This window comes from Bison bison, unplaced genomic scaffold (assembly GCF_000754665.1).
Source record: "Bison bison bison isolate TAMUID 2011002044 unplaced genomic scaffold, Bison_UMD1.0 scf7180017864495, whole genome shotgun sequence".
In the NCBI taxonomy this organism is placed as follows: domain Eukaryota; kingdom Metazoa; phylum Chordata; class Mammalia; order Artiodactyla; family Bovidae; genus Bison; species Bison bison.
The window spans coordinates 4,479,344-4,494,528 of record NW_011495054.1 but is presented as its reverse complement, the minus strand read 5'-3'; the positions used below and the strand labels follow the sequence as shown (position 1 = coordinate 4,494,528).

At 50.8% G+C, this 15,185-nt stretch overlaps 1 protein-coding gene across 1 annotated transcript; it reads right to left on the bottom strand.

Moving 5' to 3' along the window:
• Positions 1-2,663: 2,663 nt before the first annotated feature.
• Positions 2,664-10,919, bottom strand: SDS (serine dehydratase). The gene is made up of 8 exons (XM_010828564.1): positions 10,673-10,919; positions 7,113-7,267; positions 6,799-6,838; positions 6,457-6,596; positions 6,275-6,366; positions 5,269-5,496; positions 4,381-4,505; positions 2,664-3,312 (listed from the first exon to the last, which is right to left on the bottom strand). Exons 1-8 carry the CDS (start codon positions 10,848-10,850, stop codon positions 3,107-3,109), a joined length of 1,164 nt encoding a protein of 387 aa, XP_010826866.1. The 5' UTR covers positions 10,851-10,919; the 3' UTR covers positions 2,664-3,106.
• Positions 10,920-15,185: the final 4,266 nt, after the last annotated feature.

The window sequence follows — 15,185 nt, the reverse complement described above, 5'->3', positions numbered from 1 at the left end:
CGTGGCCCCGCCCCCCAGCACCGGCCTGCCCTGGCCTCCGGGCAGGGCCCACAGGCCCCCTGCTACAGGAACCGCACTGCAGGCTGTGCCACCATTAAACCAGAGAGGCCGAGGCCCCTGTGCTGTGCTTCTTGGGGCGGCGGGGACAGCGGGGCGGTGTCCTTTCTCTTCTCAGGTTTGAGTTCCGACCGTTCACCCGTGCACCCTCCTGTTCATCCTTCTGTCTGAGTGTCTATACAGACACTCAACTGCCAACCCACCCACCCCTCGTCCGTCCGCACGGTCATCCATCCGTTCGTCCGTCCGTCCGTCTTCCATTTATCCATTCATCCACATATCCATCTATCATCCAGCTATCACTCCCATCTACCCATGCATCCATCCACCCATATCTGTCCATCCATCTAGCCATGTGCTTATTGAACACCTACTTTGTTCTGGGTCCTATTGTAGGGCTCTGTTAACCACCAAGTCCTACCCTCACCTTCCCAAGTCCTACCAGGGGTGGCGGTGGGGGAAGACAGATCAATGCAACAGAGTCCCTCCCCATCCGATCTTACCCAGAGCCTCCACTGGAGACAAGACTCGTGCCATGCTTGGGGAGAGGAAAGCACATAGCCCTGGAGTCAGAGGCCTGGGTTCGAATCCTGTCTCCAGCTCTTACTAGTTACGGTACTTCTCTGTGCCTGCATTACCTCAACTGTTAAAATAGGTAATGACGTAAGCAGCATTTCTCTGCGTGTGTGTGTGTGTGCGCATGCACACACTTGGAGGAGGGTGAGATTCACTGCAATGGTGGCTATGACATTGCCCACGTGGGGCCTTACACACTCAACATTCATTCATTAGCAAGAATTTATCAGATATTCAAAAAATGCCAGGCACTGTTACAAGGTCCTGGAGATACCTCATAACAGGTACCAAAAAAAAAAAAACAAAAACCCCATGATGTTTACATTGAGGAGGTAGATAAATAAACATAGTGTGTATGATGTTGGTAAATGCTCTGGAAAAACCAAAGCACAGTTGAGGGGTGGGAGTGGGTTTGCTGTATATATGTATATGTGTAATTTTTTTCGGGGGCACATTGCTTGCACTCGCAGCTTGCGAGATCTTAGTTCCCCAAACAGGGATAGAAAATATGCCCCCTGTATTGGAAGCACGTGGAGTCCTAACCACTGGACCACCAGGGAATTCAACTTTTTAAAGTTCCACATATAGGTAGAAGCTGGAAGGCTCCTGTTCTGGGCAGGTTTCTCTGAACTGACTGATATTTTAGACTCTATCCCTCCGGGAACAATTCTGGGGCCAGTCAGCTGGTAATTCCCCATCCCTGCCTGCCCTTTGCTGACTCTTGTCTCCTGGATTTTTTTTTTTTAATACTTTTAATTTTGTATTGGGGTATTGCTGATTAACAAACAGTGCTGTGACAGTTTCTGGTGGGCATTGGAGGGACTCAGCCGTACATGTGTATCCTTTCTCCCCCAAACTCCCCTCCCATCCAGGCTGCTGCATAACATTGAGCAGAGTTCCCTGTGCTGCACAGTAGGTCCTTGTTGGTTATCCATTTTAAATATAGCAGTGTGTGCATGTCCATGCCCCACAAATTCCCTAACAATCCCTTCCCCCGCATCCTTCCCCTGTCTCCTGATTTCAGGTACATGTGCTGTCTCTCCTGGCTGGAAATCAGCCTATAGCCATGTCAGTAGGGCGGGTTTTCCCTGAAATCCCACTGTACCTGCTCTTTGTCAAGGTGGGGGTGGAGGCTTCCCCTCTGCAAGCCCATGTGGATCTGTGTGTACCCCGAGGGGTTAGAGTGGTTCTCAAACTTGGGGCTCCAAGTGTCCCAGGGGCTGCTATAGGTGGTGCAGGGGTGTTGGGGGTGCTCCCTGCAGGACCAAGGCAGCCCCGGCGGTTCCTCTTCTGTCTGGTTTATAGGCTGGCTTCAGTATGTGCTGTCCTTGAAGACAGGGTTTTGTGTTTGAGAGGATTGGCTTGACGTAGAGCAGGGCTGAGTGTCCATCATCGGTTCACACCCACCCCGCACCGGGACTTCCCAAGTGGTGCTAGTGGTATAAAGAACCTGCCTGCCGATGCAGGTGACACAAGAGACACAAGTTTGATCCCTGGGTTGGGCGATCCCCTGGAGGAGGACAAGGCAACCCACACCGGTATTCTTGCCTGCGAAATCCCATGGACACAGGAATCTGGCAGGCTACAGTCCATGGGGTTGCAAAGAGTCAGACACTATTGAAGTGACTTAGCATGCAGGAACAAGGGGCTCACTACCCCACTTCTAGTGGTTCTGTGATACAATTATTCTGTTATCAGGAAGGTCTTCCCAGTAGAATGAGGCTGCCTTCCCGTCTGGTTCTGCCTTCCCAGCTGGTCCTGCCTCTACTGGAGGCTGGTGTCCCATCCCAAGCCCCTCTCGTTCAGCACGGCTCTCCCTCACTGGCTCCCTGACATGCAGAGATGCCCCCTCCTGGCACACACGCCCAGCAGGAGTTGGAGTCCCGGCCTCCATGTGGGGCCCCAGGGTTCCCAGGGGCAGGGGGGCATGGAGGAGGTTGAGAGCGGGGGTGACAGGAGGTTGAGAGCGGGGCATGGGAGGGAGGGAGGGAGGGAGGGAGACAGTCATAGAAGAACTCAAAGAGGAGCTCTGTTTCGATAAAAAAGCACTTCTTATGAAAATGAAAGTTTGCACAATAGAAGAGTAAAGGGAATTCCCCTGTGGTCTGGTGGCTTGGACTCATGCTGTCACTGCTGAGGGCGCAGGTTCAATCCCTGGTCAGGGAACTAAGATCCCACAAGCCACAAGGCATGGCCAGGGGTAGGGGTGGGGATGGATTTAAGAAAAGTGAGTAAGGGTAGGCTTTGGGCTTCCTGAGAAAAAACCAAACACTCAAAAGAGTTCAGTTCACAGCCTTGCTGGCTACTGCCTTTCTGGCTGCTGCACACACTGGTCTCAGGAGAAACCAGGTTAACTGACTGGCGTGGGCCATGGGCTTCCAGCAGACACAGAACACTATTAACAATGAGGCGCTGGGTCGTGCTGCAGAAAACTCCGGTCCTCCCAGGGTTCATCCGGGTGGGGGAGGGGTCCTCACTGGGACAGCCTGTCCATGCCCAGCTGCTTCTTGAGCGCCACCAGCTGCGCCAGGCTGATGTTGCTGCCCCCACAGACAATGACCACGAGGGAGGACAGCGGGGTGCGGAGTTTCCCCTCTCCTTGCAGCTTCTGAATCACGTTGCTGTAGACGGCGGCCAGGGCGGCCCCACAGGCGGGCTCCACCAGGATCTTCTCATCATCTGCCAGAGGAAGGGGATGGTGGGGGTGGAGCCAGGAAACCTCCGGGCCACTGGCGAAGCCATGGGCTGTCAGCCCCGGCCACAGACTGGTCCTGGATCACCCCACCCCCACCCTGCCATCATTACCGTCCATTGACCTTCTAGGGCCTGAGTCAGGGCTGAATTTCAACATCAGCGCTAACGCCGCTATGCTTGTAATTTCCTGAGCACTGTGTCAACGTCATCTGAGCAAGAGTGCCGGCACTGATTGGCCAAACTAACTCCCAGTACAGGAGAATTAAATGGCAGCATAAGTGAGTGTGTGTGTGTGTGTGTGTGTGTGTGTGAGATCCCTGTTCCAGGATGAACCCCGTCGAAGTCCAGCTGAGGGACTTCCCCGGCGGTCCAGCTAAGACTGTGCTTCCCGGCACGCGGTGCAGGTTTGACCCCTGGTTGGGCAGCTGAGATCGCACGTTGCTGCCGTTGATCAGTTGCTAAATGGTCTCTGACTGACTCTTTGCGGCCTGATGGTCTGTAGCCCTCCAGGCTCCTCTGCCTGTGGGAGTCTCCAGGCAAGAATACTGGAGTGGGTAGCCATTCCCTTCTCCAGGGAATCTTCCCAACCCAGGGATTGAACCCGAGTCTCCCACATCGCCCATACTGGCAGGGGGATTCTTTACCACTGAGCCACCTGGGAAGCCCATGCTATGTGGCAAAAATAAAAAAGCTTATCTGGAAGAGTAAAAGGAGAATCAAAAGGATATTTTAAAGAGTCCAACCTAGTCACAGACTCACCTCTGAATCCAACCCTGAGGCCCATAATTTCCTTTTTCAACTGACTACATTGCTCAGAACCACATTTTACATACTCAGTTATTTTCCCCTGCTCTTACGTTATTTGACTTCTATCATTTGTCCCCTTGGTCTTCCTGTTTTAACCCCTGGCCTGCAGTAACTTTCATTAATGGGAAGTTCCACAGACAGACAGGAGACAGAATTGCGAATGACATCCCTTGGTGTGCCAAACGGACAGCCACATAATCCTTAATCAGCAGGGTTGGGTCTCAAAAGGACTTAGCACATACATACCCACAAACTTCTCAAGAGCGGCCACAGCTTCCTGGTCCGAGACAACTTCAGAGAAAATGGGATGTTCCCGATAAACCTTCATAGCCTGCGCTGCCACGGTGGTCACGCCCAGGGCTTTGGCAACACTGGGAGGGACAAAGATGGAGAAAAGGGGAAAGAGACAGGAGAGAGGAGGGAGGCAGACCATGTGATTACCTTCTGGCCAATAAGAGGTAAGTGGACATACCTGTGTCTTTAAAGGAAAAGTCAGCTTCTGCCCTGACTTCTTGCCAGATGGAGTGTGGATGTGATAGCCAGCACCTAAGCAGCTATCTTGGGCCATAAGTCTATATGATGAGGATGATGGAGAACAAAATCAAGGGTCCTGGGCCCCTGGCTTCATGGAGCTAGACTTTTTTATATGAGAGGAAATAAAGTTCAATTTTGTTTAAACCACTGTTATTTTGGACTCCTGTATAATGGGGCTAAACCTAATATTAGTCAAACACCATCTGGGAAAGGTTTGGGGCTGGGATATGAACCCCTTGGGAGCAGGCACTGTGTTTATTCACCACTGTCTCTCCAGGATTGACCAGTGCCTTGCACATATTAGGGGCTCAATAAATGGTAAATTAATGAGGTGTGTTAAACCCTACCACAGAGGAACCCAATAAAGGATTGTTAGCCTTTTCACGCAAGGAAGTGTGATGTTCATGGTACAGAGTTGCACGGACTTGAGTTCATTAACAGCCATACCACTCACTGGTTGTGTGACTCTAAGTGACCAAAGCCTCAGTTTCCTCACCTGCAAAATGGGGCTGGCATAGGGATCTACCTCGCCACCAGCACCGAGGGGGGAGCTTCCCCCAACACTCGCTGAATATAACGACAGCCTCCCTGGCTGCTTACCTGGTAATGCAGGGCAGGGTGACAAGCTTGCCGGCCTTGGTGGAAGCGTGGAAGCTCTCTGCTCCGATGGTCTCCATGGTGATGACGGGCACGTCCCTCCAGCCCACCTCTGCCAGCCCCTGAACCACTCCGCACAAGAGGCCTCCGCCCCCTACTGCCAGCACGATGGCCCCTGGCTTTTCGGTCATCGTCTCCTTCAGCTCCTTCACGATGGAAGAGTGGCCTTCCCTGGAGGAGGTGGGTGGGGAAGGGGGGCGCAGGTCAGGGCTGCGCTGCCTGGAGATACCAGGCAGGGGTCCTGAAGATGCCGCTTACCCCCTGTTTGCCCTCATCCCAGGCAGCTGATGGGCCTTGAAGCTGGTCCCCTCAAACCTGACTCTACCCTATTTCCAGCTGCCAACACCTGCATCTCCACCTGTCTTCCTGTGGCCTCTGGAGCACTGTGAATGTGGCGGCTGGCAGTGCCAGGAAGCGAAACCCCCAGGAGCAGCCCTCACTCCATTACAAGAATCAAGAATTACAGGAATCGATGCATAGACACTCCTTGCCCAACATCCTCTCCACGGGTTCGACAACCCTGGTCATGGTCCATGCTGGCTCCCAGGAGCCCCAGAGGGATTAAGCTCCACCCGCCCACAGTGGTTACCGTCCATCAGTACCCTTCCTTTCTCATCTCGCTTCCCCAGTCCTCGAATCGGTCACCTCCCAAGTCAGCTGCTTTCCCTGAGATCTTTGTCTCAGGTTCTGCCTCCGGGGGCCCCAGTCACACACACACACACACACACCCCTGTGTATCTGAGCCCAAGCATTTGCCCATGGTCTAGGAGAACAGGCACTGGCGCACATGGGTGTGGGCACCAGCGGCCGTGCCTGTGTGTGTGCTTCTGTGTGCTGTGCACACACGTGTACGCTGCTGTGCATGATGGTGTGTACTGGGGCAGCTGTCCACTCAGTGGTGTAGACGCATGGTCACCACCCACCCCGGTTGACTGGGGCCTCCACATACCAGATGAGGGGGTCGTCAAAGGGGGGGACATAGACCCAGCCTGAGTTGTTTTTCTCCAGGTCCTTGGCCACTCTGATGGCCTCATCCAATGTCTGCAAGATCACAGAGAAAGCGAGAGGGATGAGGGGCCGGGGGACTCGGCCCGGTGCCCTCTGTGGCCCCGGCTCCAGGTTGGTACTCACCTCACCCACCACTTTGACCGTGGCGCCCTCATTCTTGAGCCGCTGGATGGTGAGGGCAGGCGTGGTGCTGGGCACGACAATCGTGGAGGGGATGCCCAGCTTCCTGGCAGCATAGGCGGCTGCCATGCCTGCATTGCCCGCTGCCAGGGGTGGAGTGTAGACAGTGTTGGTGGGGTTGAACCCCCCCCTGCATGAGGGCTGGCCACCCTTTGGTATTCTAAATTGGAACTTCTGCAGATGTTTGCAACGGCTCATTGCTGGGGAAACCAGGGCTCAGAGAGGTGGAGCCCCTGACCCCAGGACACACAGCAGAGGACAGGAGGAGGCGTGCAGGCCACTTACCTGAGGAGCAGACAAAATGCTCGCAGCCCCGCTCGGCCCACTGCGGAGACAGAGAAGGGAAAGGGTCAGGCCTGACATCTTTTCTCCCCAAAGAGACTAACTGGTTCAGGGAAAGATGAAGGAGAGAAAGGTCACTGATGGCTCTGGCATCAGTCCACGAGGGGACCCTCCAGACTGACGCCCCTTAACCAGAGGAGGTGCCAACGGAGGGTGCCTGTGGGGAGTCAGCAGGGCCCAGCCTGGAACTCCTAGGATGTCACGTGGCAGCGGCCCTGCCCTGTCCACAAAGGGGATCTGCCCGGATGAGGCTGTACCATTTTGCAGAGGTGTCCGATGCCCCGGATCTTGAAGGAGCCGGAGGGCTGGGCACTGTCTAGCTTGAGATAGACCGTGGTGCCAGCCACTTTAGACAGAGTCATGCTGTCACGGACGGGAGTTTCCATGTGCAAGGGTCTTCCTGACATCATTGCTGGGAGAAAGGAAGGAAACCCAAAGGATTAGGGGAGTTGGCCCTGGTGCCAGCTGCTGCTACTCAGTAGGCAGTGGGGCTGGGAGGGACCCTGTCCCTAACTTCCTAGGAAGCTGAAGACAAGCCCCAGATTATAGCATCCTGGAGACCTGAGTTCAAATCTCAACTCGGCCACCAACTTGACATCGGACAAGCAATCTCCCTTTGGCCTCAGCTGCCTTATCTGTGAAATGGGCAGAGGTCATCTTCTCTCCTCCTACCCCTGCCCACCTCCGGCCCACCCCAACACACACATACATTATGCTGGGAAGCTATTACCATCAGAAATAACATCCAGGGAATTCCCTGGAGCCCCAGTGGTTAGCACTCTGCACTCTCACTGTTGAGGGCCTGGGTTAGATCCCTGGTTGAGGAACTAAGATCTCACAAGCCGAGAGGCATGGTCAAAAAAAGAAAAAGAAATAACATCTAGACCTTGCAGCTTTTGAAGATTATGAGGTAGAAATAGACTCGTGGGTATTGACTCAGAATGAGCGGCAAGATTATGGCTAAAACAGGGGCAGGGTATCAGGTCTAGTTTGTGCAAAACCTGCAAGGATGCATGTGCACACCCACAATCCATGTGTATAAGACATCTCAGAAAACACACAAGAAACCCATCAGGGTAGGGGGCCCCTGGGGAGGACTGGCTCACAGCACCTGCTTCTGTACCATTTCAATGTTTTGCTGTGTGCATGTTTATTACATATTTAAATGACACATCTTTCAAAACTAATCTCTGAGAGTGAAGGAAGTCAGAAAGAGAAAAAGGAATATCATATATCAATGCATAGATATGGAATCTAGAAAAATGGTACTGATGAACCAATTTGCAGGGCAGGAATAGAGACTCAGACACAGAGAGCAGACTTGTGGACAGCAGGGGAAGGAGAGGGTGGGACGAATCGAGAGAGTAGCGTTGACATATATACATTACCATGTGCAAAATAGACACTGGTGGGAAGCTGCTCTGTAACACAGGAGCTCAGCCCAGTGCTCTGTGATGACTTGGGAGGGTGGGATGGGGTAGGGGGATGGGAGGGAGGTTCAAGAGAGGGGGATATATGTATCCATACAGCTGATTCAGGTTCTTGTAAGGTAGAAACCAACACAACATTGTAAAGCAACTATATTCCAGTAAAAACTTAATAAAAACAACTAACCTTTGGAAAGCTCTGTACCCATTAGGGAAGGGTATTTTTACTATTGTTTTTTTTTTTTTTGGAATAACTATTATATTATTTTAACAATCACTTATAAAGTGATTACCAGGACTTCCCTGGTGTTCCAGTGGTTAAGAACCTGTCTTGCAATGCAAGAGGATATGGGTTCGATCCTTGGTTGGGGAACCAAGATCCCACATACCGCAGGGCTGATAAGCCGGCACACCACAGCTAGAGACCACAAAGCGCAAGAAAAGATCCTGCGTGACACAAAGATGCTGCATGCCGCAAGTACGACTTGAGGCAGCCACACAAGTAAATACATATTAAAAGTGATTACCATGTGCCAGGCATTTTCTTAAGTTTTACAGATATTAACTCACTTAATCCTTCTACCAACCCTAAGAAATGTCCGGGATAATTGCCTAATGTTATTGTCCAGTTCTCCTGTTGAGGAAACAGATTCTGATTGAGTTTTCCAGATTGATCACCGAGCAATTCCTACCCCCTCCCCCGACACCACTTATGATGCAACACTGAGGCTTTTCTAGGTGGAAGGTGGGGTCAGGTCTACATTTCCTTCACTTGAACCCTGAGTCGGGGTTGGGGGGGAGGGATGAAGGGAGGGGCTGTGACTGCAGAGGAAAGAACACTATGTGACTTCTTCCAAGCAGTGATGTGCTGGTGAACGTTTAATGATAGCCTCGTCAAAGGGAAAGTAACCTTGACTTCTATTGTCTGCACGTCTGTGACATTTCAAGCTACTAACAGGATGTCACTGAACAGGGAGTCGGGAAGAGATGGACATTGTCCACTACTGGGAGCCCTGTGTCATCTGGCTGTAGCCCAGCATGGCTCTCAAGGCTGGGTCATACAAGGTGACCGAGCTGCCAGGCAACTGGGAAGCTCCCTGCATGAACCCAGCTGCCAAGATGGGAGCAAGCCCGGGAGGCATGCTGGGGGCTGCAGGAGGTGCCCCGCCGAACATGTCCAGCTGATATCCTAGCTGATGGGCAGACATGGCGCCTGACTTAGGGAAGACACTAGCCCAGCTACTGTTATCAGACTGCAGCCCCTGAGAGAGACCCAAGCGAGAACTGCCTGGCTGAGTCCAGTCAAGCCTGAGCGTCATGACAGAAAGAATTCACCTAGCATGGGCTCGATCCCTGCTCTGGGAAGATTCCACGTGCCGAGGCTCAACTAAGCCCCTTTGCCACAGCTACTGAGCCCGAGTGCTGCAACTACTGAAGTCTGCCTGCCCTAGAGCCTGTGCTCCGCAACAAGAGAAGCCACCGCAGTGAGAAGCCTGCACACAGTGGCTAGAGAGTAGCCCCCATTCACCACAACTACAGAAAAAGTCTGAGTGCATCAAGGAAGACCCAGTGTAGCCAAAAACAAACTAATTAAAAATTTTTACAAAAAGAAACTGCAGGATTGGCTTGTCAAGATCACACAGTGAGTGACTAGGGGAGAAGGGGTTTTTTTTTTTTATGGCCGTGTCTCATGGCTTGTGTGATCTTAGCTCCCCAACCGGGGATTGAACCCGTGCCCTCAGCAGTGAGAGCATGGAGTCCTAACCACGAAATTGCCATGTGATTACAAAGAGAAGAGGTAAGATTTGAACCAGGGAGCCTAGGCTCAGACTCCAGGCTTTCTCCAGGACACAGTAGCAGGGGGGAGGGAGGGTGTCTGTCTGCATGGATTCTGGGTGACTGAGAACCTGAGACCCTGCATGCCACAACTGGCTAGAGTCCCCGGGAGATCCCACGTGACACAAAGATCCTGTGTGCTGCCACTGAGACCCGACCAGCCAAATAAATAAATAAAAATTAACTTTTATTAGGACTGGGATTGTGGTTAAGACTCCCAGCTTCGAATGCAGAGGCAAGTGGAGGGGTGGGGGAGGTGAGTGGGGTGGGACTGGTTGGAGAATTAAGATCCCACATGCTTAAAAAAATTAACTACTCTTACACATAAACTAAATACAACCACCTTAAGAGGGAGATTCTGTTATTATTACCTCCACCGTACAGATGAGGAAACCGAGGCACAAACCTGGCAGTGAACCCAGCCAGTCTGGCTTCAGAGCATGGGTTTTTACGCTCAACTGACTCTTCCTCCCTCTCTTGCCCAGGGAAAACCCAAGGTGGACGCAGACACTCCAGTCCAGGGGATGGAGGTGTGGATGGATAGGGTGGCTTACCAGAGAAAGGTGAAGAGCTGCGCGTCTGAGCCTCAGGCAAAGGAGGAATAGACTGGAGATGGTCTAGATGGACCCACTGGATAGCCGGTCCACAGACATGAAGTGTAGGAGGGGTAAGTGTGTCTTCAGAATTGTCCCAGGTATTAACGGGTCGGGGCTTTATTCCCCCCTGGAGCATCTGAGCAGCCAATGGGACACCAGGACCGGCCACACCCCGGCCAGGCTCCGCCTCTTGGCTCTAGACTCTAGGGGCTTCCCGGAAACGAACAACGCCCCTCTCTGTAGCTGGGTTTTTCTCCCAGTCCCACTAGCCACGCCCCTTCTCCACCCTCAGCTTCATTTCAGAACAAATACCTACTTCACCACAGCTTTTAGGAAGCTGCCAGAGAAGAGTGTGAAATAATACACGTATCTTGGCTAGCACTTGCTTGGTGCTCAGTGGGCAAGAATCAAATCGGGAAGGAAGTGCATGCTATTATTATCCCCATCTTACAGAAAAGGAAATTGGGGCATACAGTAAGAGGGATGAGCTAGTGCTTGAACGCAGCAGGGTGACCCCCAAATCTGCAATCTGAACACAGGTTTTAACTTTTATTTATTTATTGAGTTTAGAAACTCAAATGTTTGTGCTGAAAAGTGAAAGAAAAATAAAGAATAGTCACCCATATGATGCAACAGGACTGGTTCTTAACCATATCAGTTCAGTTCAGTCCAGTCGTGTCCAACTCTTTGCAACCCCATGAATCGCAGCACGCCAGGCCTCCCTGTCCATCACCAACTCCCAGAGTTCACTCAGACTCACGTCCATCAAGTCAGTGATGCCATCCAGCCATCTCATCCTCTGTCGTCCCCTTCTCCTCCTGCCCTCAATCCCTCCCAGCATCAGACACTTTTCCAATGAGTCAACTCTTCTCATGAGGTGGCCAAAGTACTGGAGTTTCAGCTTTAGCATCACTCCTTCCAAAGAAATCCCAGGGCTGATCTCCTTCAGAATGGCCTGCTTTTAGTTTCAATTTCATAACAGCTTACTAGAACTTATTTCCCCATAAATGCTTGGCTAATACTCTTTAAATTCAAATGACATTAAACTATATCATGCCTAAGTCATGGGTTAAGAATGGAACTATCATGCCAATGTACATGTCTTTTAAAATCTTTTGGCTGCCCAGCAGGGCACGTGGGATCTCAGTTTCTCGACCAGGTATGGAACCCATGCCCCCTGATTTGGCAGTGCTGGGCCTTAACCACTGGACCATCAGAGAAGTACCGTGTCAGCATATTTTTAAGCATTAAAAAGAGAACTCAGAAAAATCTGAAGTGTCGTAAGTATTGGGGATATAAAATTTCAAAGTGAAATTCAACAGAAAGAGGGACGTGATAAGCCACTGGTATTACTTAATCACAAAAGCTGAACACAATTTTTTAAAATTGCCATCCCCTGTTATCCTTTATAACTCCTTTGTCCTAAAGGAGCAATATTGGTAAGACCTAGAAGGGTCAGGGTTGCTGGCTCTGCCCTTTACTAGATGTGTGGCCCTAGGCGAGTCATGTTGTGTCCTGGGGACTCTGTTTGTTCATCTGTAAAATGGGGATAATATTAATATCACCCTTCTAAGATTAGATGACACCATAATATATTTATGTAACAGGCCTGGTGTCAGGTGACTGTTCAGTAAGTGCTGGCAGCCATCACTACCTTCATTACCATCATCTTCATCACAGAAGTGGAAGATTTTGCCTCCTTGCCCCATGCCAAGCCTCGGTCTGTCTCTGGCTGTGTGCAGGGGTCTGTATGTGGCACGCATGCATGAATGCCACACCCACATGCATCCGGTTGGCTTTCTTCCTGGCCCCTTCAGCAAAGGTTTCCTGTCCCGCTATCCAGGACAAGAATATGGATGATATAGAAGGCAGGGTGCTGTGCTTAGTCACTCAATGGTGTCCAGCTCTTTGCGACCCCATGGACTGCAGCCCGCCAGGCTCCTCTGTCCATGGGGATTTGCCAGGCAAGAATACTGGAGTGGGTTGCCATGCCCTCCTCCAGGGGATCTTCCCAACCCAGGTATCGAATCCAGATCTCACGCATTGCGGGTGGATTCTTTACTGTCTGAGCCACCAGCGAAGCCCAAGAATACCACAGTGGGTAGCCTATCCCTTCTCCAGGGGATCTTCTTGACCCAGGAATCAAACCAGGGTCTCCTGCATTACAGGAGGATTCTTTACCAGCTTAGCTACCAGGGAAGCCCATAGTAGGCAGAGAGAATACAAATAGCCTGTACATTTGTCTCCATGGGACAGGCTGTTCCCTCTTGCGGGCCCCCTCTGACCTTCCACAGGTACTTCCAAGCCCGCTCCGTAGTGGAACATCCTCGGGTTTGTGCTGGGGATCCAGGTTGGCGGAGCTGAAGGGAGTGGGCATCAGGAAGCTCACATGTAGCCCCACTCCCCCGAGTGTATACAGCTGGTTCTTATCTCACCTGAGCATCTGCTTGTGCCTGATTCCATGTCAAGTATTTCCTATGTGATGTGGGGCTTCACTTACCCCTGAGACAACCAGGTGAGTGGGCATTTTGAGTCCCATGTCACAGGTGAAGAAACAGACTTAGAGATGAAATAAAATTGCCCAAGATCTCCCAGGAGGCAAGGATGAAATGTGTTGACTGAAATAAAAATGCATGAGCTGAGAGCTTTGAGTTTCAGTTTTATTTGGGAACTTACTGAGGACAATAGCCAGGCAGATACCCTTCCAGAAAGCTCAGAGGAGCTGCTCCAAAGAGGGTGGGAAGGTCAGTATATATGTATAGTTTGGTGAAAGGGGTATACCTCTCGGTAGAAGGTTGCTGCTGGTCACCAGGAACAGAATTCTCCATTAATGATTTTAGTGTCTTTCTAGATATGAGAAGATACAAGAAATCGGGTTCCTAAAAACTTCTCCTGGAAATATCCAACTGTCCTAAGACCTGTTCTGCTGGTTTCCCCAGAGCTCAGAGGGCCTCATTCCTGATCTCAGCCCTGACTTCCTTTTGGGCAGGATGTGTCAAAAGTCAGCGATTGCTAGCAATCAGAGAAGGCAATGGCACCCCACTCCAATACTCCTGCCTGGAAAATCCCATGGATGGAGGAACCTGCAGTCCATGGAGTTGCTAGGAGTTGGACACGACTGAGCGACTTCATTTTCACTTTTCACTTTCATGCATTAGAGAAGGAAATGGCAACCAACTCCAGTGTTCTTGCCTGGAGAATCCCAGGGATGGGGGAGCCTGGTGGGCTGCCGTCTATAGGGTCGCACAAAGTCGGACACGACTGAAGCAACTTAGCAGCAGCAGCAACTTCATTCTTGGAAAATCAGGAGACAAATGACATTTTTTAGTTGTCAAAGGCAAATTTAGGAATTCTGAGTCCTTTATGGACATAAAGCTGGGGTGAGAGGGAATGGGTTGGAGATGGGGGTTGGGAGAGCATCTGGCCACAATCAGATATCCCAGATTTAGGCTTTTGAGGCTACCTTTGTTCAAGGAAAGCTTCCCAGGCGGCTCAGTGGTAAAGAATCTACCTGCTAATGCAGGTGACACAGATTCAATCCTTGGGTCTGGAAGATGCCCTGGAGAAGGAAATAGCAACCCACTCCAGTATTCTTGCCTGGAGAATCCCAGGGATGGGGGAGCCTGGAGGGCTACAGTCCATGGGGTTGCAAAAGAGTCAGATATGACTTAGTGCTGCTGCTGCTGTTCCATTTGCTTCAACAGATACTAATCACAGGACTTCCCTGGCGTTCCAGTGGTTAAGACTCTGACTTCCAGTGCAGAGTGTGCAGGTTCAATCCCTGGCTGGGGACCTAAGATCCCACAGGAATGTGGCCAAAAACATAAAACAGAAACAATATAGTAGCAAAATCAATAAAGACTTTTTTTTTTTTTAAAAGAAAGGATAATGGCTATGATCTGAAAAACACCAAATTAAAGAAATCAATCATATAAGAACCAAAAAGAAAGAAAAAGACAAAATGTCTGTCGTTGTTGACATCCTGTCTGGGCAGTTTTTTAAAAAAAGTGACTTTATTGAGATCTGACTCACAAAGCCTACAATTAACCCATTTACAGAGTATCAGCTTAGAATACTGACATCACCCTGGAACGTAGCAGGGCCCTGTGGGGTTCCCAGGTATGGAGGCATTTCTGTCCCCCATTTCTTGTAGGCAAGACTCCACCATTATGACCTTTCCTGAGTTCCAAAGGGCAATTTGAACAGTTACTAATCAAAAGAGGAGTAGCTGAGAAATCACCTGAAGCAAGGTTAAAGAGACCTGAAAAGTTCATTAAGTTTAGAAGACCATTTGAGACTTAAGGGACTGCAAGTCCTGCTCACACTGTAATCTTGTTAGAGACCCTACCTTTGACCCATGATTATAAAAACTCTCATTAAGTTCTTTGGAATTGTTGTTCAGTCACTCAGTGGTGTCTGACTCTTTGCTACCCCATTGACTGCAGCACGCCAGGCTTCCCTGTCCTTCACC